This window comes from Phyllobates terribilis, unplaced genomic scaffold (genome assembly GCF_046119375.1).
Source record: "Phyllobates terribilis strain yellow unplaced genomic scaffold, ASM4611937v1 Scaffold_1__5_contigs__length_1240528914, whole genome shotgun sequence".
In the NCBI taxonomy this organism is placed as follows: Eukaryota; Metazoa; Chordata; class Amphibia; order Anura; family Dendrobatidae; genus Phyllobates; species Phyllobates terribilis.
In genome coordinates, this window is record NW_027362761.1 from 475,436,863 (window position 1) to 475,464,173 (window position 27,311).

The window sequence follows — 27,311 nt, forward strand, 5'->3', positions numbered from 1 at the left end:
TTGTGTCTTTATTTCAATTAAAGGACTTTATTCTGGGTGTTTGTGTTTTTTTTTTAACTTTGACTATGGGGTTAGTAATGGGGGTGTCTTATAGACGCCTCTCCATTACTAACCTGGGCTTGATGTCAGCTGGCATTATAAGCTGACATCAACCCCAACCCTATTACCCCCTGCCACCGCACCAGGGCAGCGTGGAAGAGCGAGGCTAAGTGCCAGAATTGGCGCATCCTATGGATGCGCCATTTCTGGGGCGGCTGAGGGCTGGTGTTTCTAGCCTGGGAGGGGGCCAATATTCATGGCTCCCTTCCTGGGCTATTAATATCAGCCCCCAGCTGTCTGCCTAGCCTTTGCTAGCTATTAAATTAGGGGGGACCCCACGTCATTTTTTTGGGGGGGTCCTCCATTTTAATAGCTAGTAAAGGCTAGGTATTCAGCTGGGGGCTGATATTAGTAGCCTGGGAAGCTCCGTGGGTATTACCCCCTTCCCAGGCTTCAAACATCTGCCCCAGCTGTCTGCTTAACCTCCGCTAGAGACTAAAATTACGGGGAACCCCACGCCAATTTTTTTTAATAATAAATCCTTTATTTTAATACTAAATGACAAGTACAGTAACCAACACTGTCACTGTACTTATTATATATGTGACTGACATGTTTCTATCTATCTAATCTATGTGTGAAGCTCTATTCTGTCTGTTATAAATTGTCGGGTACAGATGCTGAATTGCCGGCCGGCTTTTTTAAAGAGACGGTGCATGAAAACACTATTATTTTTTTTTAATAAATCCTTTGCAGTAAATGACAAGTACAGTAAGCAACACTGTCACAGTACTTCATATATATGTGACTGACATATTTCTATCTATCTAATCTATGTGTGAAGCTCTATTCTGTCTGTTATAAATTGTCGGGTACCGCTGCTGAATTGCCGGCCGGCTTTTTTAAAGAGACGGTGCACGAAAACACTATTATATTTTTTAATAAATCCTTTACACTAAATGACAAGTACAGTAAGCAACACTGTCACTGTACTTCGTATATATGTGGCTGACATGTTTCTATCTATCTAATCTATGTGTGATTCTCTATTCCTTCTATTCTAAATTGTCGGGTACAGATGCTGAATTGCCAGCCGGCTTTTTTAAAGAGACGGTGCATGAAAACACTATTATTGTTTAAATAAATTCTTTGCAGTAAATGACAAGTACAGTAAGCAACACTGTCACAGTACTTCATATATATGTGACTGACATGTTTCTATCTATCTAATCTATGTGTGAAGCTCTATTCTGTCTGTTATAAATTGTCGGGTACCGCTGCTGAATTGCCGGCCGGCTTTTTTAAAGAGACGGTGCACGAAAACACTATTATATTTTTTAATAAATCCTTTACACTAAATGACAAGTACAGTAAGCAACACTGTCACTGTACTTCATATATATGTGACTGACATGTTTCTATCTATCTAATCTATGTGTGATGCTCTATTCCTTCATGTCTAAATTGTCGGGTACCGGTGTATGCCGCTGCTGAATTGCCGGCCGGCTTTTTTAAAGAAAGCGTCTTCTGAGCAGTTTGTCAGCTTTTGGACACCTTTGAAGGTGTTTTCTATGTGTTCCTATGTGTTTTTGTTTGCCTGCCATTGGTTTTAACGGTGTTCGACGGTGTTCTAAGGTGTTCGACGAACAGTTCGACGAACAGTTCCTCGAACATCCCGGTGTTCGACGAACCGAACCGAACCCGAACACTACGGGGGTGGCTCAACACTAGTAAAGAGGAATGGTCAAAAATACCTTCATCCAGGATCCAGGAACTCATTAAAAGCTACAGGAAGCGAATAGAGGCTGTTATTTTTGCAAAAGGAGGATATACTAAATATTAATGTCATTTTTCTGGTGAGGTGCCCATACTTAAGCACCTGTCAAATTTTGTTTGAATGCAGATTGCACATTTTCTGTTAGTACAATAAACCTCATTTCAAGGCAGAAACATTACTGTGTCCAACAGTTATTACATATATCAAACTGAAATAGCTGTTGCAAAAACACCAATTTTTATAAAACATTAAGCTTAAGATTAATAGGGGTGCCCAAACTTTTTCATATAACTGTACATGTCATTACCCTGGAAAGAATGTTTCTTAACATTTTTTCCATTTTAGCTTGTTTTTTGTATGATTTATTGTCAGTCTGTAAAAGTGGCTTAATACGCTGACAACATTGTTCACAGATACAGTACAGACCAAAAGTTTGGACACACCTTCTCATTTAAAGATTTTTCTGCATTTTCATGACTTTGAAAATTGTATATTCACACTGAAGGCATCAAAACTATGAATTAACACATGTGGAATTATATACTTAAAAAAGTGTGAAACAACTGAAAATATGTCTTATATTCTAGGTTCTTCAAAGTAGCCACCTTTTGCTTTGATGACTGCTTTGCACACTCTTGGCATTCCCTTGATGAGCTTCAAGAGGTAGTAACCAGAAATGGTCTTCCAACAATCTTGAAGGAGTTCCCAGAGATGCTTAGCACTTGTTGGCCCTTTTGCCTTCACTCTGCGGTCCAGCTCACCCCAAACCATCTCGATTGGGTTCAGGTCTGGTGACTGTGGAGGCCAGGTCATCTGGCGCAGCACCCCATCACTCTCCTTCTTTGTCCAATAGCCCTTACACAGCCTGGAGGTGTGTTTGGGGTCATTGTCCTGTTGAAAAATAAACGATGGTCCAACTAAACGCAAACTGGATGGAATAGCATGCCGCTGCAAGATGCTGTGGTAGCCATGCTGGTTCAGTATGCCTCCAATTTTGAATAAATCCCCAACAGTGTCACCAGCAAAGCACCCCCACACCATCACACCTCCTCCTCCATGCTTCACGGTGGGAAGAAGGCATGTAGAGTCCATCCGTTCACCTTTTCTGCGTCGCATAAAGACACGGTGGTTGGAACCAAAGATCTCAAATTTGGACTCATCAGACCAAAGCACAGATTTCCACTGGTCTAATGTCCATTCCTTGTGTTCTTTAGCCCAAGCAAGTCTCTTCTGCATGTTGCCTGTCCTTAGCAGTGGTTTCCTAGCAGCTATTTTACCATGAAGACCTGCTGCACAAAGTCTCCTCTTAACAGTTGTTGAAGAGATGTGTCTGCTGCTAGAACTCTGTGTGACATTGACCTGGTCTCTAATCTGAGCTGCTGTTAACCTGCGATTTCTGAGGCTGGTGACTCAGATAAACTTATCCTCAGAAGCAGAGGTGACTCTTGGTCTTCCTTTCCTGTGGCGGTCCTCATGTGAGCCAGTTTCTTTGTAGCGCTTGATGGTTTTTGCAACTGCACTTGGGGACACTTTCAAAGTTTTCCCAATTTTTCGCACTGACTGACCTTCATTTCTTAAAGTAATGATGGCCACTCGTTTTTCTTTACTTAGCTGCTTTTTTCTTGCCATAATATAAATTCTAGCAGTCTGTTCAGTAGGACTATCAGCTGTGTATCCACCAGACTTCTGCACAACCCAACTGATGGTCCCAACCCCATTTATAAGGCAAGAAATCCCACTTATTAAACCTGACAGGGCACACCTGTGAAGTGAAAACCATTTCCGGTGACGACCTCTTGAAGCTCATCAAGAGAATGCCAAGAGTGTGCAAAGCAGTCATCAAAGCAAAAGGTGGCTACTTTTGAAGAACCTAGAATATAAGATATATTTTCAGTTGTTTCACACTTTTTTGTTAAGTATATAATTCCACATGTGTTAATTCATAGTTGTGATGCCTTCAGTGTGAATGTACAATTTTCAAAGTCATGAAAATACAGAAAAATCTTTAAAAGAGAAGGTGTGTCCAAAATTTTGGTCTGTACTGTATGTGTTACGAGTCCGGGTGGTGGAATCTCTGTGCTGCGGTGCAAGGAGAGACCAGAGGGGCGTGACTAAGTACCTACTCGGCCTGACCAAGGTCGCACGGCGGCTCATTCGACTCCGTGAACCAGGGAGGGACCGAGCAGGGGGACCAGGTGCCTCTCTAGGACCGACCTTGTATGAGAGCAGGTACTCCCATGGGTCAGATGGCAGGAACAGACCGGTACAGCGGATAAGCAGACAGATTCGGCTGATAGCCAGACGGGTGTTCCGGGTAGGCAGGCTGGCAAGCACAACGGGTAACTGGCAGGTGCTTCCAGGTAAGCAGGCTGGCGGGCACGGCAGATAACAGACAGGTGCTTCCAGGTAAGCAGGCTGGCGGACACGGCAGGTAACTGGCTGGTGCTTCCAGGTAAGCAGGCGTGCGAGCCCATAGACAGACTGGCGGACTGGACAGTGGACAGACTGTAGGGCTGGATTGTAGTCAGACTGGCGGGCTGGACTGAAAAACAGACTGGCGGACAGGACTGACTTACAGAGGGACCTGAGGGCTGAAGCAACAGTAAGAACACAGAGCAACAACCTTGCACGGGCACCTCCATATTGGAGGAGGTTCTTTAAATAGGGAAAGTCCTCCAGCCATTGGCCGGGGACTTTTAGGACAGCTTGCGCGGCCTCTTTAAGAGGGAGGGAGCCCACGCGTGCCCTAAGCACAGTGCTCGGGAAGCTGCGCGCACCAGCAGCAGCAGCAAGGAGGCCGAAAGATGCCGGACCAGGACCGCGGCGGTAAGGGGGACGGCGCCTCTGCCTGGCAGGGGGCAGAGACGCCGATGCTACAATATGCAATTTGTCATTGACCAACTGTGAATAGGTTTGAACACACAACTGCCATACTTTAAATAAAGTGTGATATCTGACACGTTCCCAAAAATTTCTGTATTATTACGGCAGTCATATGGGATCACGTTTGATGGCCACGGTTTCAGGCAATCGCCTAATAGTATGGTATTTGCCAGAGACCAACAGAAAATAGGTTTGAACATACAACTGCCATATTTTGAAATGTAGTGTGATATCTGACATGTATTTGTCAGCAACCAAGTGTGAATAGGTTAAAAAAAAACACAGCTGGCTAATTTTAAATGGAGTGTAATATTTGGCACGCTCCACAAAATGTCTGTATTATTATGGCAGTAATATGGGATCACGTGTGATCATGGAAAAGTTTCTCTGCTTCCACAATACAGTAATGCGAATACAATCAAAAAAATCGGCCAGCATTCTGCTAACAAGCAAATGGATCAGTAAAACAGTGTACTGAATTGCTTTTTAAGCAAATAATCAGGATTAAGAGCAAAAAAAAAATTAGCCCGGATATGTAGGGCTATATGGTTATCCATAACAGCAGCAGCAGCAGACAGAACATGCAATGGACCCTATTGTGCTGTATACACTGCCACAAACCCTGCCTGCCTGCCTAATTCCTGCTATCAGGATTAATATACGCAGCTGCATTAGTCCACAAAAGGACGTTCAGATGGATATATATCTTGGTGTGGAATAGCTATATCTAAATATTACATCGCCAATTCTCTCCCTAGCTCAGCAGCATCTCTAGCTACTCTGCCTGTTTCCGGGTTAGACTGTGACTAGCATAAGTCCACCAGGTCTGATATAGACCTGATGACGCTGTGCGGCCAGCCAATCACTGTAATGCCACAACCAACATGGCTACGGCATTACAGTACGTGGCAAGCAATGCCTGCATGTTCATTGGCTGTACAAAGAGCGCTGAAAAATGCAGGGCGGGGACCCGAGCTCCTACCCGAGCATCCCGGAAATGTTCGCCGAGCATGTTGAGCAGTGAGATGCTCGGGCGAGTACCGAGCAGTGGCGAGCAGGCTCACTCATCACTAGTTTTTACCAAGATTAAAGATTATCCTCTACCAATAGGATAGGGGGGTTATTGACTGATTGTAGGGGTCTAACCTCTGGGACATCCAAATATCCTTAAAAAGGAGATTCTGAAGAACCCTGTCTGACTGTTGTTGAGATCTAGCATGTGCATTTCCGCCCCATTCACTGTCTGTGTAACTGCCGAAAAAAGTGCTGTACCCCGCTATCTCCAGCATTCCCATAGACAATGAACAGAGAGGAGATGCATATGCTTGACCTCTGCCTAATTCTGTTTTGGCATTGCTGGCATCCCAGTGGTTGGACTCTCAGCGATCACTAAGTTATCCCCTATCCTATTGAATGGGTATATTTTTTAATGTTGAGAAAGCCCCTTTATCCCTTTCTGACATGGGATGTATCCATACGTGTATGTGGCCTGGTACTTATTGACCAAGGACATATGGATACGTCCAAGCGCCACTGGATGTCAGCTGATTCTGACAGCTGACACCCGGCACTCATTGCCAGGAGTGGTGCCCGCACCGCTCCCGGCACTTTAACCCCCTAAATTTAGCGAGCAAGCAGAAGCCCCTCTGGGCTGGACAGAAGCCCCTCTGCACTTGGATCGGAGACCCCGCGACGTCATCGCAGGGTCTCAATTGTTGCCACGGTGACCCGATGTTGTTATTGGCTTACATTAATTTCCAGAATACATAATCAAAGCTTACCTTAAGGCAAGTCCCTTTAAATGTCCAACCTTGAAAAACTTTAGAGTAAGTCTACAAAGAAGAAAATAAAGCATATGTCAATAAAGTAATGTGTGTATGTCTGAAATACAATATCTAATAGTGGTGAGCCATTACCAGTAATTAAAGGCAACCACTTCAGAGATAATTGCCTTTCTGTAGAAATCTAAGAACATTTTTGTAAACAGTAATTCCAATTTCAACACAAAGAATTGAGCTCTTGTGCAAACCTCCACCAACTGCTGATAAAAATCCCCTGACCACAAGTCATTGTGCTGCTGGGCCCCAAATGATCAGTGATCAGCGGTGATCTACAGTATATACTCACTGAAATTCCTCTGGGTCCGATTCATTATTTCATTATTTCAGATTTTTCACTTTTCTTTTTTTGTAATGTGGTGTTTGCTGATGACTTTTGCACCAAATTCATCAAAATGGAGCACGTGGTTCATGAATTTGGTTCAAAACCAAAAATGTTTCCAGTCTTGAACCTTGGTTGTGATTTTTTTTTTAGAGCAAACAGATGACCAATTTGAAAAATGTCACAAAAACTGGACAAAATATGTGGCATACATAAAACCCATACGGGTGTGGGGGTGGTGGTAAAGGACAAAAGAACATTTGCTACAATTTTAGTGATTTTTTGAAAAGTTGCAAATGATCAGGTGGAAACATCTGGAAACTCTAAACTCTGCCCACAATGGCGAACATAAAATAGAACACATAAAACAGACTTTAACCCCGTTCTGACGTGGAGCGTAATAGTATGCCCCACGATTTGGTGCGGGCTCCGGCGCTGAGCTCGCACCTTCCCGGCATATGTCAGCTGATCTATACAGATCAGAGCTGTGTTACACATACCCCTGTCGGTGAGTGAAGAAACATATCTTTTCCTCACTGAACACAGAGGGGGTTATCTTCAAGTTCATCCTCCTCAATGTTTATTTGTTTTCCAGTTGGGCATAGTCAGTTTCTGTGCACTGATATGAAGCTGTCAGACTGAAGGAGGAAGAGGATGAAGCTGGAGATCTCCTCAGTCAACACAATGTGAGTTAAAACATATTTCTTCACATATCACAGTCGTGCCCACAAAAGGAGAACTCACCAGAAAAGTAACCAAGTAACTGTACAAGCCTAAAAGTAGCCCTAGGGATCAGTAAGTAAGCACCTTCAATGGTCAGGTATCTCGTTGTTCGGTCTCTCCACTGAGGTTATTCTTAGGGTGCTTTCACACTACGTTCTGGCACCCGTTCATTGGTCCCGTCGGGGCTTATGTCTGAACCCCCCTCAAAATGGGATTCGGACGTAGGCGCTGACAGGGCCATAGACTATAATGGTGCTGGCAGAGCGAACCTGTGCTCTGCCATGCATCATTTTCGGCCATGTACGTCTACTGGAGGTGGACACTCAGACGCAGTCTACTACAATGTGAAAGCACCCTTAGACTTGTGGCCAAAGATTAATATTTTCCTTTTTCCGGATGAGAGAGCTATGTTGTATACTTTGTGTCAGTAAGAATTGCTTGAAAGGTTCTTTAGCAGGCTGATCTCCACAAGGAAAATCAGTACTGTTCCTTTTGTCTATAATTAAATAAGAAAGGCTGAAACTTGTACAAACCTAATATTTCATTTAATTGATGGTCTCTTTTAATATACACAGTCTGATAAATTCTTTATCAGCTAAACATCATGAGCTCTATTGTTTTATCATGTAAAAAAAGAAAGATGTTTTTAGACATAGACATTGTACAAAAAATACAGATTCATGGCTGTCAGAGGAAAGGTTGTCAAATAGAGACAAACAAATTAGTTTAACCCTGACGGAATAAAATGGCTCAATTACCAGTTCTATCTAAATAAAAAAAAATACATATGAAAAGGACAGTCAATCATGACGTACAGTATGTGAACCTAAACTTGGGGACCTAGACCTAGACTTCAGATGTCAGTTTTTCTCACAGATAGCACTCGTACCTATGATATTCTATGGCATATGTGTCAAACTCCGACCTGTGGGCCAAATCTGGCCCGCAGGGTAATTATATTTGGGCCTTGACACAAGAACCTACCCTACGTGGGGCCCATTATTCTGTATGTAGGACTATGGAGTCCCATTATTCTGTATGTAGGACTATGGGGGCCAATTATTCTGTATGTAGGACTATAGGGGGCTCATTATTCTGTATGGAGGGCTATTTGGGGCTCATTATTCTGTATGGATGGCTATTTGGGGCCCATTATTCTGTATGGAGGGCTATTTGGGGCCCATTATTCTGTATGGAGGGCTATTTGGGGCCCATTATTCTGTATGGAGGACTATGTGGGGCCCATTATACTGTATACTGGTTGGCCCAAGACCTTGTCCAAGTTTTTCATTTTGGCCCTCTGTGTGTTTAAGTTTGACATCCCTGTTCTATAGGGTATTTCACATGTCTGATTTTTTCCTCTGACCAAGTGGTCCGCACAAAAGCAAGAAAACTTGTCCATTATTGAGTGTCAGATCAAACTCTATAGATCGTTTAAAGTTAAGTGCACAAATAACGTTTTTGATGCATTTTCGCTGAGGTTTTTCCACGTGGAAACGCCACGAAAACACATCAAAAACGGTCTGCCAGTTGTTGCAATCGCAATCTTGATGTGCTGTGCACATGATGCGGAAATTTCCACTCAGGATTACCATTGCGTAAGAAAACGCAGCATTACCATTATGTTCAGCGTTTCCGGAGCGTTTCCCGAACATTGATTTAATTGAAACGCAGCAAACCCGCAGGTATAATATTTATACCTGCGGATTTGCTGCTTTTCAATTAAAGCCAAAGGGCGGTGAAACGCTGCGTGTGGTACCCGAGTCGGCAGAAGAGGAGTACTACTCCTCTCATCTGACCGCTGCTCCCCCTGATAACAGTGAGAGCGGCGCGGCTGAGGGGGAGCAGTACTCTCCTCAGCCGAGCCGGGAACCACTGGTAGTAAAAAAATGTTTAAAAAAGTAAAAAAAAAAAAAAAAACACTATTCTCACCTGTCCGGCGATGTCCCCCGGCGATGCTCTCCTCCCGGCTGCCAGCGGTACACAGCAGGGAGCGAGCCAGCTCCCAGCAGTGTACTGCGCTGCTAGGACCTGCGGTCACGTGAGCAATCAGCTGATCGCTCACATGACCTCCCCGTGGGAACATTCTCAAGAATGTTCCCACCAGTACTGGTGGTGAGCTCACCAGGGCTGATCAGCTGATCTTCAGCTGATGAACCCCAGTGACCTCACTCCAGCAGCATGTACACTGACAGGAGTGATTTTACACTCCTGTCAGTATACATTGCTGTCTTCTACAGTGCTGCTGCAGAAGTGACCCAGATCGCGGAGGGACAACCATTGGTGGTAATCGTGGACTGCGTCATGACGGCGAACACGTGAGGTATATGGTTGTTTGTTATTTTACTTTTTTTTCATAAGATCGAGGGATTCGGGGACTGAGAGAATAATAATAAAAAAAATTAAAACCGTGTTTTTTATTTCATTAAAATACTTTATTCTGGCCGTGTATTTATTGAAAAAGCGGCGACAACTTTACTAAGCGGTTAGTAATGGGGGCGTCTTAAAGACACCCTCCATTACTAACCTGTGCTTCACGTCAGCCGCCAATACAAGGCTGACGTGAACCCCAACCCCATTACCCCACTCGCCACTGCTACATGTCAGTGGGAAGAGCGGAGGCTAAGCACCAGATTTGGCGCATCTTATGGATGTGCCATTTCTGGGAGTGCTGAGAGGTGATATTATTACCCGCGGAGGGGGCTAGTAATCCTGGCCCCTTCTCTAGCTATTAATATCAGCCTGCAGCTGTCTGTTTAGCCTTTTCTGGTTAGATTTTAGAGGGGGACCCTACGTCAAATTTTTTCTGGGGTCCCCCTGTAATCTAGCCAGTAAAGGCTAAACGAACAGCTGTGGGCTGATATTAATAGCCAGGGAACATTGTTGGCTAATGGCCCCTTCCTCGGCTACTAATATCAGCCCCCAGCGGTCGGCTTTCCCTCTGCTGGTTATAAAAATGACGCGGGAGACCACGCTATTTTTTTTAAAAAATTTAGGTTCTGTGCTCACAATCCAGACGTAACAGCGCTTTGGATGCATATTTTTTTCTGCGTCCAAAACATTGCATTCTATTGAACGCAGGTAAATCCACACGTGTTCACTGAACCATGCGTATTTACCGCATTCTATACTTTCTAGAGGTCAAATTTCTGTTGCGGAGACTAGCGACTCCGCAAGAGAATTTGACATGCTGCGGTCCTGAAAGATGCGCCGCATGTCAGTGTCTACAGGTGATCCGCAGCCTCTGATGCATGCATAGTGGACATGGGATTTCTAGAGATCCCATCCACTATGCTGTAACATCTGGAAGCTGTGGGTTTAATGCTGTATAAACACGCAGCGTCAAACCTGCAGTGGCTCCTGATCATGGCGACGTACCCAAACTCACCAGCAGCATGTCAATTTCTGTAGTGGACACGCTATTCTCCGCTGCAGATTTTAACCGACTGAAATGTCATTATATGCGGTGGATTCACATGTACCGACAACAAAGGTGCGGCATTAGACACCATGTTTTGGACGCAGCAAAAATACGCTGCGTTCAAAGTGCGGCTTGTTGCTGTTCGTGGGGACGTAGCGGCTAACGAAACAGCTGTGAACTGTTAATAATAGCCAAGGACCATGTTTGCCTAATGGCACCTTCCTAGGCTAAAAATAGCAGCTCACAGCTGCCTCAGATATTACATGAAATGCTAATGAAGATTGGGTGAATGGGATTAGCTGACACCTAGCTCTTTTGTTTGGTGATGATAAGGTGCCAATCAGACTCTTTCATCAAAAAACCTAATTAAACTAAAATAAAGAGTTAAATAAACACACAGACACAGAGTAAACACTTTATTTGAAACACAACAGACACATTCTTTAATCATTTAAATTAACCAATATACTCACCCTAGTTCTGACGGTAATCCAAGGGTTAAAGCAATGTCCCATCAAATAACTTTATTTAGATCCAGAAAGCATTCATTGATGTACAAAAACTCTTTAGAAAACGCATAAAAAAAGCATTAAAAAGCGCAACAAAAATGCGTGTCTTTCCGCAGCGTTTTTCCTGCCAAGGAGATGCAGAAACGCTCAGGAAATTTCTGCTTCAAATCCTGAACATGCGCACATAGCCTAATAGATTGTTCAATAGGAGATGGTTCAGAAACCATCATCATTTTTTTTCCATCCAAGAGAAACTAATGAAACTCTGACCAAACTCTGATGGTAAAAACTGATACACTGACCAAACTCTGACACTGATAGAAAAAAACACAAGAAAAATCACTGATGCCTGAAGGAAGCCTAATACTGATCATGATTCAACAATAAAATAGTAAAAATATTAATATTTTCATTCAAACTTTGAGTCAATATTTGATCCACATTGACTGCTTCTATGACATGACAAGACATGTAGAGAAAGAGAATTGTGCTATAGAAAAGAACACTTTGGGGACACTTCTGGATACCAGGAATAAATGTCAGTATTGCAAAGCAAACGGAAGATTCTTAGAAGAGTCGGATGTACAGACACCATATACAGAAGAGACACAATAGAAGAAGGTCCAGTCCAGATGAGCTCACAACCTCGGAGGTCAGGGATGTTGTATATTATAGGCACAATGCTCCAATTCATACAGCATATACAATTTGTGAAAAATAAATCCATACATGCTTACGTGGAATTGTCTTCATTGCAGTTTGATTTTTCTACATCCACATTGTCAGACAGGCTGAAATTTGTGTTTGTCAGGTCCAGCCGAGTTTGATTCTTAAATCTGATTATTATTCTCTTGACTCCAAACAGAATACAAGTTTTGCCATTTTTGGTGATATTGACGGTACTGTGAAGAGGTAAACTGCTTTCATTCGTCACTTCTCCGATCAATGTTTCTTTCCTTGCTATGTTGTAATATATACTCTGTATAAAAACACAAAGTAACAAATGCAAGCTTACAGAAATGAATATCACGCGACATAAAACGTTTTAAAAGTTCTTTGTGTTAAGGAATGTTCACACACGGTGGAAAACCAAAGCTTAATAAAACAGTAACACAGAGGATGGGATTATATCAGAAACTGACTTGCGCTGTTGATTTTAAAGGGATCTGTCATCACGTTTTTTACCTAATCTAAGAGCCGAATAATGTATAGAAAGAGACCTTTATTCCAGTGATGTGTCACTTACTGAGCTGCTTTATGTAGTTTTGATAAAATCACTGTTTTATCAGCAGGAGATTATCACTAGAGGACTAGTAAACCTGCTGCCACGTAGTCCTCCATATTCATAAGCCCTGTGTAAAAATGACCCCATCACTGCTTGGTAATTTTCTGCCTATGCACAGTTTGCACAGAAAGCTGACAATCAGTTGTGTGTTTATCAAAACTGCAGCAACCAGTAAAGTGAGTGCTCTGGAATCAGGGTCTCAGCCCCTATATCATGCTGGTCTCAAGATGGGGTAGCAAAAACCTGGTGACAGATTAGTTTTACATCCCAAGCATGTCAATCTATTCTGCATATGTTCGCAGTAGATTTCACCTTTTGCAATGTACAATGTGAAATCTGTGGCAAATGTCTTGAAAAATCCAATGCACATTCTCATGTAACATATTCAATAGGTCGGATTTTAGCTGCTAACAAGATACATGGGGTGGTCAAGGCACAAAATGTGTCTGTCGATTCAGATTACTGTTTCCCAGCAAGAGCGTTATAGGGGAGGCAGCAGCCCGAGATGATCCCTACACAGTCCTAATGTCTGAAATTGGTAATCAGAGCAGGGTGAATGGAGCAGGCAGGCACAAATAGTGACTAATTGACATTTATCTGCCCATTCCTTGCTGAAGACAGAAGAAAATCTGCAGGAATACACAGGAGAGGTAAACAAAAAAAAAAAAACTTTTTATCCACACCAATGTATTTTATTCTCCATAGGAGACCAAACTAGTATGTCATCTTAATATTCATCCTAAACTACAGAAGTAATTTTATTTTGATGCATAACAGGTGAAACATAAAAGTGTGAATAGTTAACCTTTTGGTGTCATAACCAGTTTTGGCCTTTATGCCATTTTTTTTTCACTTTTTATTATCACATTCCAGAAGTCAGAACTTTTCTTTTTTTCAGTGACAGTCATATAAACATTTTTCTTTTCTGGGATGATTTTGATTTGTCAGTGGCATCATTCTTAGGGTACATATAACTGATTAGCAAACTTTTATTAACTTTTCATAGGAAGAAATATAGAGAAAACAAGAATGAAGCTCTTGTTTTTTGCGTTTACAATTTTACGCTAATTGCTGTGCTGCACAAATGAAGTGATAACTTTATTCTGCGGGGATGTTCAAAAACGGTGATACTAAATTGATATAGTGTTGGGGTTTTTTTTAATACTTTTGGTCCAATAATACACTCTCTGCAAAAAAAATCATTTGTGTTTGGATCTCCATATTTGGGGTCTCACAATTTTCCTTCAGTGGATTTGTAAGAGGGTTTATTGTTTGCCGGACAAGCTGTATTTTTCATTTGTACTATTTAAATGTAATTCTTTATAGAATCCACCGTGCAATGTAATTGACTTGTTGACGTTATTCTGCAGTTTACTATGATTAAGGAGATACCTAATTTCTACCGCTTTTATGTTTTATTACATTTACATAAGAAAAATTAAGACACTAACTTTTTCATTTTCCTGTTTACACGACTGTGTGAGGTCTTAACAAGCTGTTGTCTTTACTGGCATCATTTTTGAATAGATAAAAAAAATGTGATCAGTTATTATATCTTTTTTTTTAAGCTGAGATTAACAAAAACAGCAATTCTAGCATAGTTTTTCTTATTTTTATTTAATTCACAATATGGGAGGACAAATGATACAATTTTATTATAAGGGTCATTATGTTACGAACAGAACAATACAAAATATGTGACATAAACCATTTTTTCATTATTAAAACTCTTAAATACTTAAAAACATTTTTTTTTATGTTGCACAGTGCATTATCTATTCTGACAGCATTTGACTGACAGTTAAACTATCAGGCCCCGCCCCTGGTGGGATCCGATTGGCTAAGGGATATGGCATGTACGGAGCCCATTGTCACGCTGCGGGGTGCCAATGGGCTGACAAAGGAAGTGATCTCTCTCTGTCAAACTCTTCAGATGTTGCAGTCTGAAGGGCTGACATTACGTCAACAACCGTGCAGCCAATTACTGAGCGCAGCAGCTTATGCTGTGTACACAGGCCGAGCCATTGAGCTCACTGCTTGGCTGTCAATGTGACGTCAGCACTGCATAAAATAACAGACACCGGGAGCAGACTCAGTGCTGTGTGGCACCTTGCTGTTCACAGGTACCGCAGGACCCAGGGTGCATGGATGGACTTCTCCACAAGAGGCCCTCATTACATACAAACACCTCCACCCTTCCACCTCATACCACCAGAGGGAGCCCGTTAGGGATATATATATGGAGGGTGGAGCCAGGCAGTTCAGTCAGTCAGACAGAGTCAGAGAGTCTGAGAGCGTGCTGACGCTGAGAGCAGCGAAGACGCAGCACGTCTGCTGCAGTATTGAGGGCCCCGAGTGTGGCCGACGGCAAGGAGGAGAGGAGAGAGGAGTTGAGGGGGCAGAGGAGCATCATAGGCTCACCCCAAATATACAAACCGGACACCGGGTCCGCGCCTATAGGGTCCTTTATACCCAGTAGGGATCACCGGCATACCAGGAGGACTACAAGTCCCTGGCCGACCTGAAGCTAAACCCTTAACAGGATCAGGAACCACGAAGGCCCCAGCTTTACCAGGGATAGTAGTTGCCAGCAGAAGGTCCTACTACCAAGCGACAGGTGAAGGAACAGCACGACACATAAGCTAGGCCCAGTTGCAGGCTGGCCAGGAGCATACAGAGAGGCAGACACGGACCAGGAGGCCTTATACCCGCTCATAGGGGAGAAGTCCTGAAGTGCACCCATCCAACTGAGTACCCTGGACCGTACCTGACATCCGCACCAGTAAAGGTATTGAAGCGAATCCCCTGTCTCTGTCAGTTACTCCTGCTGCGCCATTCCGCCTGCACTACAGGTCCCAGCATCACCACCCACCAACAAACTCTACCCTGCCCTGAGGCCCGCTCCACCTGTGGGGAGCCGTTCCATCCCAGCTGCCTTATCAACTGCCTCAGAGGTCTGCAGCAGCGCTGGTACAAATTACCAGAAACCACAGGTGGCGTCACGATCAAACTATAAACCCCATATAAACTTTCCCCCTTTCAGTTGACCGCCCTGGGCCACGGACCGGGCCAGCCACTGTGACATATCCCTTTCCCCCAGCATCTATCGGCCCGAACTGCGAGTACCCCATTGCCCTGGGGGCGCGACAACTTCTGGCGTCACGAACAGGATTTCGTGCCCGTTGCCACCGGGTACTGTGTGCCGTATTTGAACTGTGTTTTAACTGTGGTGAACATCGCCACCATTACCGCGTCGCTGCGCGGGAAGAAGAGGGGCGTAACCGCTCAAGCCCCGCCTCGCGTTCTGACGCAGCACCAGGAAGCATCAGGTCCTGGAAGGAGACCGTCGTCTGCGGAGCTGCGGCCTACCCGATTAAAGAAACAGGAGGTAGGCTACGGTTCACTAGGGGGGCGCAACCATGGCCGACGACCAGCAAAACGCCGGAGCACCGGTTAACGCTCCTGATGCTCAACTCACGCCCGGCGCTGCTCAGGCCGCCCCACCAGCAGGGGTCTTGACTCCGTTGATACCCATGGCCCTGCCGTATATCCCTGGAGCAAAATGGCTTCCCCAGTATGATGGCAAACCAGACACCATGTCTGGATTCAAAAGGAAAATATGCGGTGTACTGGATATGTACCCAATGACTGGTAAACAGAGAGCCGCTGTTGTGCTGGGACAATTGACTGGTGCCGCAGAGCGGGAAGTTGAAACCTGGCCAGCCGCAGACCAGGAATCAGTATCCATTATCTTTAAGAGACTGCAAACTGTCTTTGAAAACCGCACTGAGACAGATCTCCGGATGAGGTTCTACCACTGTACCCAGAAACCTGAGGACAGTATCAGGGACTATGCCTGGCACTTACAGGAAGCCTTGCGGGCCCTGAAACAGCTTAGTCCAGCCAGCATACAAGATGAAAATAAAATGCTGACAGAACAATTCATCCGGGGGTTGAGGTCCCAGGAGGAGAGCAGAACCGTACGGTGGTGGGCCTTAGATCATCCAAATGCCACTTTTGACACCCTGAAGGAGATGGCTATTAAGGGCCTTCAGCCCCTGGAAACATCAGGGACTGCTATCCAGCGTTACCAGGGTGGGGCCACCCCAGTGCCCACAGCACCCGCTGCTCCTTCATTAACGGCTGAAACAAAGATGCAAACAGTGCCCCCTAGCGAGCTAGACAGTCTGCGCTCTGAAGTGCGTCAGCTAAGTAAAACCCTGGCCACTGTCCTGAGCACCCTGCAGCTACACACGGAGCCTGAGCCGGAAGGAAGGATCCAACTCGCCGACAGTCCTGAGGATGTCCCCTGGATGAGGAGAAGAAGGAGGATGATGCCACCCAGTAGGAGGACAACACCACCCCATAGGAGGACAACGCCACCTCGTGGGAGGACCAACGACCAAAATCGCCCTCCAGGAGACTTCATCTGCTACCGTTGCCACAAGGCAGGCCACACCGCGCGGAACTGTCCTTTAAACGGGCAAACCCTGGGGCCGAGGGCCGACACCAAGGAGTAAATCAACCAGGCCCATCAAGCTGGTACCACCGGTTCGTAGGAGGAAGGCCTTTCCTATCCATCGTGCTGGACGGCATAGCAACACCTGCGTTACTGGACACCGGCTCACAGGTAACCATCATACCTGATGTCCTCTACAAAAGGTACTGGTCCATAGATGAACTCCACCCGCCAGCCCCGAACCTCTCTGTGTATGCCTTTAACGACCTTCCTCTTAACCTAGTAGGGGTTAAGGACGTGACAGTGAAGGTGGGGAGAGTGGAACTAAAGGACCAAGGACTAATTGTCATAGAATCTAACCCTGGTGATACTGACTTGCATATGATACTTGGTACAAATATTGTTGGTAACTGTTTGGGAGAAGTGTTGTTTTTACTCCAACAAATTGCTGACACTGCCAAACCAGGGCAGAGGAAGGTGCTCCAGAGAGAGATTCGAGCCTTCCTGTACCAGCAACAGGTAAAGCTAACAGGTGGTGAGATTGGTAATGTACGGGTGACAGACGCGATACCCATTGTGATTCCCCCAATGAGTGAAATGCTGATTTGGTGTAGGGTAGCAATAGGTCTCAAGGGACAGAACTATCAGGCGGTAGTGGAGCCCCTTAGCTCAGAGCACAGACCTACACTCTTAACTGCTAGAAGGGTAGTTGATGTACCCAATGGAAGGGTACCTGTATGTCTCCTAAATTGTGAGGAGGAGGAAGTTAATTGCCACGATACACCACTGTTGCCAGATTGTATACTGTGGATAATGATGCCATACACACAGTGGAATCCTTGACCCCACCAGATACAGCGGAGGACAATGACTCCGAAGCTCAGCTGGAGGATTGGTGTCGACAGCTCCATGTTGGGACTGACGCCACTCCTGTCAATCAGAAACACGGTGTTTACAGAGTGGTTGAGGAATATGAACAAGTGTTTAGTAAGCACCCACTTGATTTTGGAAGGATTAAAGGGGTACGACACCACATACCCACCGGTAACCATCCACCCAATAAGGAGCGTTACCGACCCATACCACCAGGACATTATCAGAAAGCCAAGGAAATGTTGCGTGACATGAAAAAGGCAGGGGTAGTAAGGGATAGCTGTAGCCCCTGGGCAGCTCCCCTGGTCCTGGTCAGGAAAAAGGACGGTAGCATGAGGATGTGTGTAGATTATAGACAAATTAATCGCATAACACATAAAGATGCATACCCTTTGCCCCGTATAGAGGAATCCCTGGCTGCACTCAAATCTGCCAATTACTTCTCTACACTGGATCTCACTAGTGGGTACTGGCAAGTCTCTGTTGCTGTGGAAGACCGGGAGAAGACAGCCTTCACCACCCCGATGGAACTGTGCGAATTCAACAGTATGCCGTTTGGGCTCTGCAACACCCCTGGAACATTCCAGAGGCTGATGGAGTGTTGCTTAGGACACCGGAACTTTGAGACAGTGCTGCTGTACCTGGATGACGTTATCGTGTACTCGTGCAAGTATGAAGACCATCTGAAGCACCTGACGGAGGTATTTGAAGAATTGTCCCGGTATGGGATGAAACTAAAACCTTCTAAATGCCACTTGCTCAAGCAGAAGGTTCAGTACCTGGGACACGTAGTCAGCTCGGAGGGAGTAGCACCAGACCCAGAGAAGCATCAAAGAGGTACGGCAATTCCTGGGACTGGTCTGGTACTACAGGAGGTTCATAAAGGACTATACCAAAAAGGTAGCACCTCTACAAGACCTCCTGGTAGGACAGTCCAAAAGAGGAAAGAGTCCCCCATTCCAGTGGGGCAAAGAGCAGGCTGAATCCTTTGCAATAATGAAGGAAATCCTGACTGGTGAAGAAATCCGGGCTTACCCTGACTACAGCCAGCCTTTTCTGCTGTACACCGACACCAGCAACGAGGGACTGGGAGCCATGTTGTCCCAGAATCAAAATGGCAGAGAGAAGGTAATTGCGTATGCCAGTAGGAAGCTTCACCCTACTGAGAGGAACCCGGAGAATTACAGCTCCTTCAAGCTGGAGTTCCTGGCCTTGGTCTGGGCCATCACTGAGAGATTCAAGCATTACCTAGCCTCAACTAAGTTTACAGCTTTTACTGACAACAATCCCTTGACACACCTGGAAACAGCCAGGTTGGGAGCCATGGAGCAGCGTTGGGTGGCCAGACTGTCAAATTATCAGTTCACCATCAAGTATTGGGCAGGTCACAAGAACACCAATGCTGATGCCCTGTCAAGGATGCCTCACCAGTCAGACACCGAGGATAAAGTGAATGATTTAGAGGAAGTTGAATTACCTGCTTTCCACCGAAGCGGAGTGGTCCACGAGCAACACGCCACCAGAAGATGTCATGGAAGGACGCTGAACCCTCTACCTCATCACAGCTGGAAGGTGACCCAGGACAGTGACCCGGTTGTCAGCCTCATCAAAAGACTGATAACCCAAGAAGGTTCTCACCTGGAGAAGGATGCTCCCCCACAAGCTAAACACCTGTGGAATGAAAGAATCCGGCTGTTCATCTACAGAGAGAAGCTGTGCAGAAGATATGTCAACCCCAAGACCCATGAAATGGTGTGACAGATTGTTGTACCCAGGACAGATATTCAAATGGTGTTAGAGGCCCACCACGATCAAGCAGGTCACTTTGGCTGGAAGAAGCTGGAAACCCTGCTGAAGGACTGATTCTATTGGGTTGGAATGCGGAGTTCCATAGAGAGGTGGTGCCGGAATTGTGGGCCCTGTAGCCTCAGAAGAAAAGACTACGGCAGCCAGAAAGCACCCTTGCAGTCCATCAAAACAACCAAGCCCCTGGAGATTGTCGCTCTGGATCACGTCAAGCTGTCACCCAGCAGGTCAGGCTATTTCTATGCACTGACCATGGGGGATCATTATTCCCGATTCCTGGTGGTAGCCCCTGTCAAGGATCTGACAGCAGAAACTGCAGCAAGAACGTTCCAAGCATACTTCTGCAGGCCCCATGGATACCCGGACAAAGTGCTGACGGATCAAGGCCCTGCCTTTGAAGCCGAGCTGTTTAAAGTATTCTGTCATCTGTACGGATGCAAAAAGATCCGGACTACGCCGTATCACCCATAGTCCAATGGTTTGTGTGAGAAAATGAACAACATCATCATAGACCTGCTGAAAACCTTAACCTTGGAAGAAAGGAACCAGTGGCCAGACAAACTACCTGACCTGGTAGATCTGTACAATCACATACATCATGAGAGCAAGACCCGGAAAGTTGCCCATGGACCTGGAACTCGGAGTGGTAGAACCTGAAGCAGATATGTCCACTGAAGACTGGGATACAAATCGGCAAGAGCAGTACAGGAGAGTACAGGCCTGTATCGAAGACAGTCTGAACAAGGTGAGGGAAAGACAAGAAGAACAGTACAATAAACATGCACCAGCAGAACCCTTGGCACCTGGAGAGATAGTGCTAAAGCGGAAAAGAAGAGGTCACAAGCTCGATGACCAGTGGGAAAGAGAGCCCTACACTGTGCTAAACTCCAGATTTGACAACAGTAAAACCTGCCTGATTAGTAAGGATGGAGGTAAAACGACCGCAACAGTCTCAAGAGACCACCTGAAAGTGTGCTCAAGTCTACTGAAGACAACGGAAGAAGAAGTACCTCCTATAGCACCGGAAGAACCCAAGGAAGAAGTGCTTCACACAGTTCTAGGAGATTTCCCTGCGGACTGGCCTCAACTTGATGGAGCAGTGATTATACCCGTAATACACTTCTATCAGCCACAAGAAGAACCTGTGAGCGCTCTAGAAGAACCTGCTCAGGAACAGGAAGAGTCCCCAGTAAGAGGAGGATCACCCATTGAGACAGAGCCTGAAGGCCCAGTGAACAGTGTACTTGCCAGTCCCATAGAGAGATTAAGGCAGTTCTATAATCTACCAGCATTTACACCTGCTAGATTAACAGAGAGGGCATGCATAGACACTAGTGACACTAGTGACACCCCAGTGCTACGAAGGTCCACACGCAGCACACAAGGACAAATCCCTGCCAGGTTTAGGAAATAAACACGAAGTGTCTACCATGTAAAAAGTTGCCCAGTTGGGTATTGCCTTTGTTTGCTATGTAAACTGTGTGCATTTAGTTACCCGTCAGGGTACAAAGACTTGTAGTCTGAGGACTGTGAGCAGCCAAAAACTGTCCATGTATATAGTTTGCACTTATCAAAGTGCCCCTTATTTGACCACAGAACAAAAACCCGTTTGGTGTGGCTGAAGACGTGGTCCAGCACCTGGATCACCTATGCCCTGTAGCCACGCCCAGGGCCTACGTTGAGGGTTTTCAGGTGGGTCCCTCATGTTACTCTTGTTACATCATCGGTGAAATGGACACCTGGTTACGGGACATACTGTAACTCTATTACTATTGTTGTTGTTATTGTTGTTAACCTATTTTACATGCTTCAGTCCGGGAGTACTGAATTGTACTATGGGGGAATGTGGCACCCTGCTGTTCACATTTACCACAGGACCCAGGGTGCATGGATGGACTTCTCCACAAGAGGCCCTCATTACATACAAACACCTCCACCCTTCCACCTCATACCACCAGAGGGAGCCCGTTAGGGATATATATATTGAGGGTGGAGCCAGGCAGTTCAGTCAGTCAGACAGAGTCAGAGAGTCTGAGAGCATGCTGACGCTGAGAGCAGAAAGACGCAGCACATCTGCTGCATTATTGAGGGCCCCGAGTGTGGCCGACGACAAGGAGGAGAGGAGAGAGGAGTTGAGGGGGCAGAGGAGCATCATAGGCTCACCCCAAATATACTAACCGGCCACCGGGTCCGCGCCTACAGGGTCCTTTATACCCAGTAGGGATCACCGGCATACCAGGAGGACTACAAGTCCCTGGCCGACCTGAAGCTAAACCCTTAACAGGATCAGGAACCACGAAGGCCCCAGAGTTACCAGGGATAGTGGTTGCCAGCAGAAGGTCCTACTACCAAGCGACAGGTGAAGGAACAGCACGACACATAAGCTAGGCCCAGTTGCAGGCTGGCCAGGAGCATACAGAGAGGCAGACACCGACCAGGAGGCCTTATACCCGCTCATAGGGGAGAAGTCCTGAAGTGCACCCATCCTACTGAGTACCCTGGCCTGTACCTGACATCCGCACCAGTAAAGGTATTGAAGCGAATCCCCTGCCTGTCAGTTACTCCTGCTGTGCCATTCCGCCTGCACTACAGGTCCCAGCATCACCACCCACCATCAAACTCTACCCTGCCCTGAGGCCCGCTCCACCTGTGGGGAGCCGTTCCATTCCAGCTGCCTTATCAACTGCCTCAGAGGTCTGCAGCAGCGTTGGTACAAATTACCAGAAACCACAGGTGGTGTCATGATCAAACTATAAACCCCATATAAACTTTCCCCCCTTTTAGTTGACCGCCCTGGGCCACGGACCGGGCCAGCCACTGTGACATATCCCTTTCCCCCAGCATCTATCGGCCCGGACTCCGAGAACCCCATTGCCCTGGGGGCGCGACAGCTGGACTTGGGGATGGTGAGTATAGCCTAGCTTGCTTTTTTAAAACAAGCTGCGCCGGGAGACAAAAGTTTTCCAAAACTGCACAATTTTGTATGCTTCTGAAACTCATATTTAGCTCATCTGAGGATGACATTGGCCTCAATAAAAAGGACCTCATCGTTCTCAAGTTCATTGGAGGCCTGACAGCTGGAACAGACATGAGTATGATATGAGCAATTAACATTTGTAAATGTCAACTATAGATCTGCGATATCAGTATGAGCAGTTCAGACTGTTTGGTTGTGTTAAGGTTTTTTTTTTAGTTTTGGAACAAAGACCCCTGCAATTACAGTAAAAATATAAGGGCAGCAATTTCAATATAACCTGTAAACTCTCAGCGGCCAAAATGTTTATACAGCGTAACAGCGACGGCCTCTGAAAAGCAGCGGAAGCCTGGAACTGCATTAACTCTTTACCGCTGTCCTTTTGTGTTTTTTTATTTTTATGGTAATATGACCTTCATGGAAAATGTACCTGCATCAGTCATAAAGCCTTTTCCTCCTTTGACAATGTATAATCACACATGATGTCAATGGTATATGAGAGGCTAGACAATAGGGCAAGAGGTTTGTAGCAGCTGCAGTATAGGGCAGAAACAAACAGTGATACAATATACAAGCTGCTAGATTCTACTGTACTTGTTCAACCAGGACATGCTCCTGCTCCCTGGCAGCCGTCTGTGGAAAGATGCCCACACATCGTAGATAGCTGATGGCTGATTGCTTGTTTGGCTGAGTTATTCCTCCCAATTACACCCCCACACACCCTCTATACATGTGAATCCAAATCAATTTAATGGGGGGAATAACCCATTTCTAAACACCTCTGGTGGTTTCTTATCTCTCCCGAGACCAAAATGATCAGGCATGTAGAGATCCAACAGCCTGATCCTTCTTTTTGCCGATATCTGAACTCAAAGGAAGTTGGGAAACATCATATACATTATATGGTCGTCCGGTTGTTCCGAAATCTCATTAGTAGGTATATAACACTTCACCTATATAAAGGAGATGATTGTCAATCTGACAAATGTTGTATGTTGTATGTCATTTCTTCCCTATCTTGTTCTCATAGGCGTTTATTAGCCAAAGTATACTAAAACAGTGTCCTTTTTTGCCAAAATATGTCAATACACTGGTATTTTTCTTTATTGAAAACCATAGTTAAATGGTTAAGAAAATATTCAGGATACCTGAACATATACAATTTTTCTTTTAAAGAAGATATATGCACCTGCGCAGCCACACAGTGGCATACATATTGGGTATATGGTTATTGATTTGTGTCAATGTCAAATGTAAGCCTCAATGCAGTGTGAACCAAGCCTTAAAGTAAATATTAGTCATTGGAGGAGATTTTTAATTTTGTAAAAAAATACTCTAAAGTCCCTATTCAAAAATAGATTTAAAAGCGACATTCACCACTAGAGGGAGCCTTATAGCTCACTGCAGACTTCGCATTAAAAGCGCAATTCCAGTGTTTTTTTTATAGCATCTTTGAAGTGGTGCTACTAATCTAAGTTCCCTGTGCCTAGTCTTATACTTACCAGCTGCTGTCTTCAGCTCCTCCCAGCACCGCTCCTGTCTCACACCGCCATCTTCTGAATGCAACTTTTGACTAAACGGAAGTTAGAGGTTCTCAATGTAAGTCTATGTGAGCCTTGTTCTGCCTCTCACAGATTTACATTGAGTTGTGACTTCCAGCTCTCCCAGCACACACAGGATTGATCTGGCAGGTCACAAGCTGCAGAAGATCGACTGGATTGGCGTTGATAAAAGATGAAAACAGCACCTGGTAAAGCATATTACTAGGAGCAGAGAATTTAGATTAGTTGCACCACTCCAGTGCTGCAATAAAAAAAATGCTGAACTGGTGCTTTAAATGGACTGGTGCTTTACCTATACGATGGACTACTTGCTAGAGATGGGATGCACCTTACGAAGACTGGAAAACATGTATTTGGAAGTCGCCTTGCTACACTCATTAGAAGAGCTTTAAACTAGAACAATGTGGGAAGGGAAGCAAAAGGCCAGAAAAAGCCATACAGCTGACTAATACTATTGAGATCTCTGCTGCTGGAAGTGGAAAAGAAGAACAAAGACAAAAAAATCTAAATAATAAAAATATGGGAGGAAGAGAAACCAATCACAAACTAAAATGTTTTTATACAAATGCACAAAGCATGGGCAACAAACAAGGAGAATTGGAACTACTAATGCAGGAAAAGGAATATGATGTCATTGGAATCACTGAAACTTGGTGGGACGATACACATGATTGGAATAAAAGGCTAAAAGGATACAACTTATTTGCAAGAAACAGACTTGATAAACGAGGAGGAGGTGTTGCATTGTATGTTAGAAAAGCGTATATCTGCACAGAGATTGAAGCTTCAGAGACTGGGAGTTCTGTGGAAACTGTTTGGGTAAGAATACAAGGAGAGAACAACGGAAAGGACACCATTGTAGGCATTTACTACAGGCCACCTGGGCAAGCTGAAGATATGGATGAACTCTTTATGTATCAAATGACCAAGTTCTCCAAAAAATATGACGTAGTGGTCATGGGAGATTTCAACTATCCAGACATTTGTTGGGAATCTCTCTCAAGTAAAACTAACAGGTCAAGCAAATTCTTATCCTCTCTTGCTGACAACTTTATCTTCCAAAAGGTAGGGGAGAAAACAAGGGGATCTGCTACTTTGGATCTAATCCTTATAAACAGGGAGGAAATGGTTGAGGAGGTAAAGGTGGCTGGGACCCTAGGAGGCAGCGATCATGCTATTATAGAATTTTGGATAACTAGAGGAGGAAGACATGTGAAGACTCAAACTTCAAGGTTAGATTTTAGAAAGGCAGATTTTAAGAGACTCAGAAAGAGAATAGGAGGGATCCAATGGCTGGATGTCCTTAAGGACAAAAATGTCCAGGAAGGATGGGAAATTTTTAAAAATGAGATTCTCAAAGCACAATCGTTAACAATCCCGAAAAGTAGGAAGAATGGGAAGCATTTAAGGAAACTAGGATGGATGAACACAGAACTTAAACACATGCTAAAAAGAAAGAAAGAAATGTTTATTAAATGGAAAGAGGGAGGCATATCTAAAGAAGATTATAATGCAGTCTGCAGATCCTGCAGGACACGTATCAGGTTAGCTAAAGCTGACAATGAATTAAGGCTTGCAAGAGATGTCAAAAGCAATAAAAAAGGATTTTGGGGGTATGTCAAAAGTAAAAGAAAAGTCAAAGATGCTATAGGATTTTTACAGGATGAAAATGGAGAAATGGTAAGAGAGGATGTTGAGAAGGCCGAACTTTTTAATTCCTATTTTGCATCTGTTTTCTCTCAGAAAGAAAATGTAACATCAACTGATCTTCACTGTCCTTTTAAAGGAATAGAGGAATCCAAGTTATCTGTAAACAGAAAGATTGTGAGGGAATATTTAGCTAACATAAATTAGTTCAAGTCTCCAGGTCCAGATGAATTACACCCCAGAGTACTGAAGGAGATCGTAGAAGAAATTTTAGAACCACTCTCCATAATCTTTGAAAATTCTTGGAGAACAGGAGAAGTCCCAGAAGACTGGAGAAGAGCAAATGTTGTTCCTATCTTCAAAAAGGGGAAGAAGGTGGACCCAGGGAACTATAGGCCGGTGAGTCTGACTTCTATACCAGGAAAGATCTTTGAACAAATTATTAAACAACATGTATGTAAGTACATGGATAAGAATGAAGTGATTAACCAGAGTCAGCATGGGTTTGTAACTAACAAGTCATGTCAGACTAACTTAATTTCCTTCTATGACAGAATCACTGACTGGGTGGATCAGGGAAATGCTGTAGATATAGTATATCTTGACTTCAGCAAAGCATTTGACAAAGTATCTCACACCATCCTTATTGAAAAAATGACCAAGTATGCAATGGACCAGGCAACTGTTAGGTGGATTCATAACTGGCTTAGTGATCGGACTCAAAGGGTGGTTGTAAATGGCTTCACATCCAGCTGGATGAATGTCTCAAGTGGGATACCACAGGGCTCTGTCCTGGGACCTGTATTGTTCAACATCTTTATCAATGATTTAGATGAAGGAATTGAGGGTAAACTGATTAAATTTGCTGATGACACAAAGCTAGGAGGGATAGCTAATACTAGAGAAGAGAGAGAGAGGATTCAAAAAGACCTAAATAAACTGGAGCAGTGGGCAGCAACCAACAGAATGGTTTTTAACAGGGAAAAATGCAAAGTACTACATCTGGGCAATAAAAATGAAAAAAGCATATACAGAATGGGAGGAATAGAGCTAAGCAACAGTACATGTGAAAAAGACTTAGGTATACTAATAGATCATAGACTGAACATGAGTCAACAGTGTGATGCAGCAGCAAAAAAGACAAATACAATTCTGGGATGTATTAACAGAAGCATACAGTCTAGATCACGTGA

At 44.6% G+C, this 27,311-nt stretch overlaps 1 protein-coding gene across 1 annotated transcript in view; it reads right to left on the reverse strand.

Annotated features, from left to right (window-relative positions):
• LOC141167876 (V-type proton ATPase subunit S1-like protein) overlaps nt 1-27,311 on the reverse strand; it is a 112,981-nt gene that overhangs the window by 16,660 nt on the left and 69,010 nt on the right. The window contains exons 4-5 of the mRNA XM_073655024.1: nt 12,250-12,491; nt 6,481-6,531 (exon numbers count right to left, since the gene is read on the reverse strand). Of these exons, the coding sequence (XP_073511125.1) occupies nt 6,481-6,531; nt 12,250-12,491 (293 nt within the window). The remainder of the gene's footprint in view (nt 1-6,480; nt 6,532-12,249; nt 12,492-27,311) is intronic.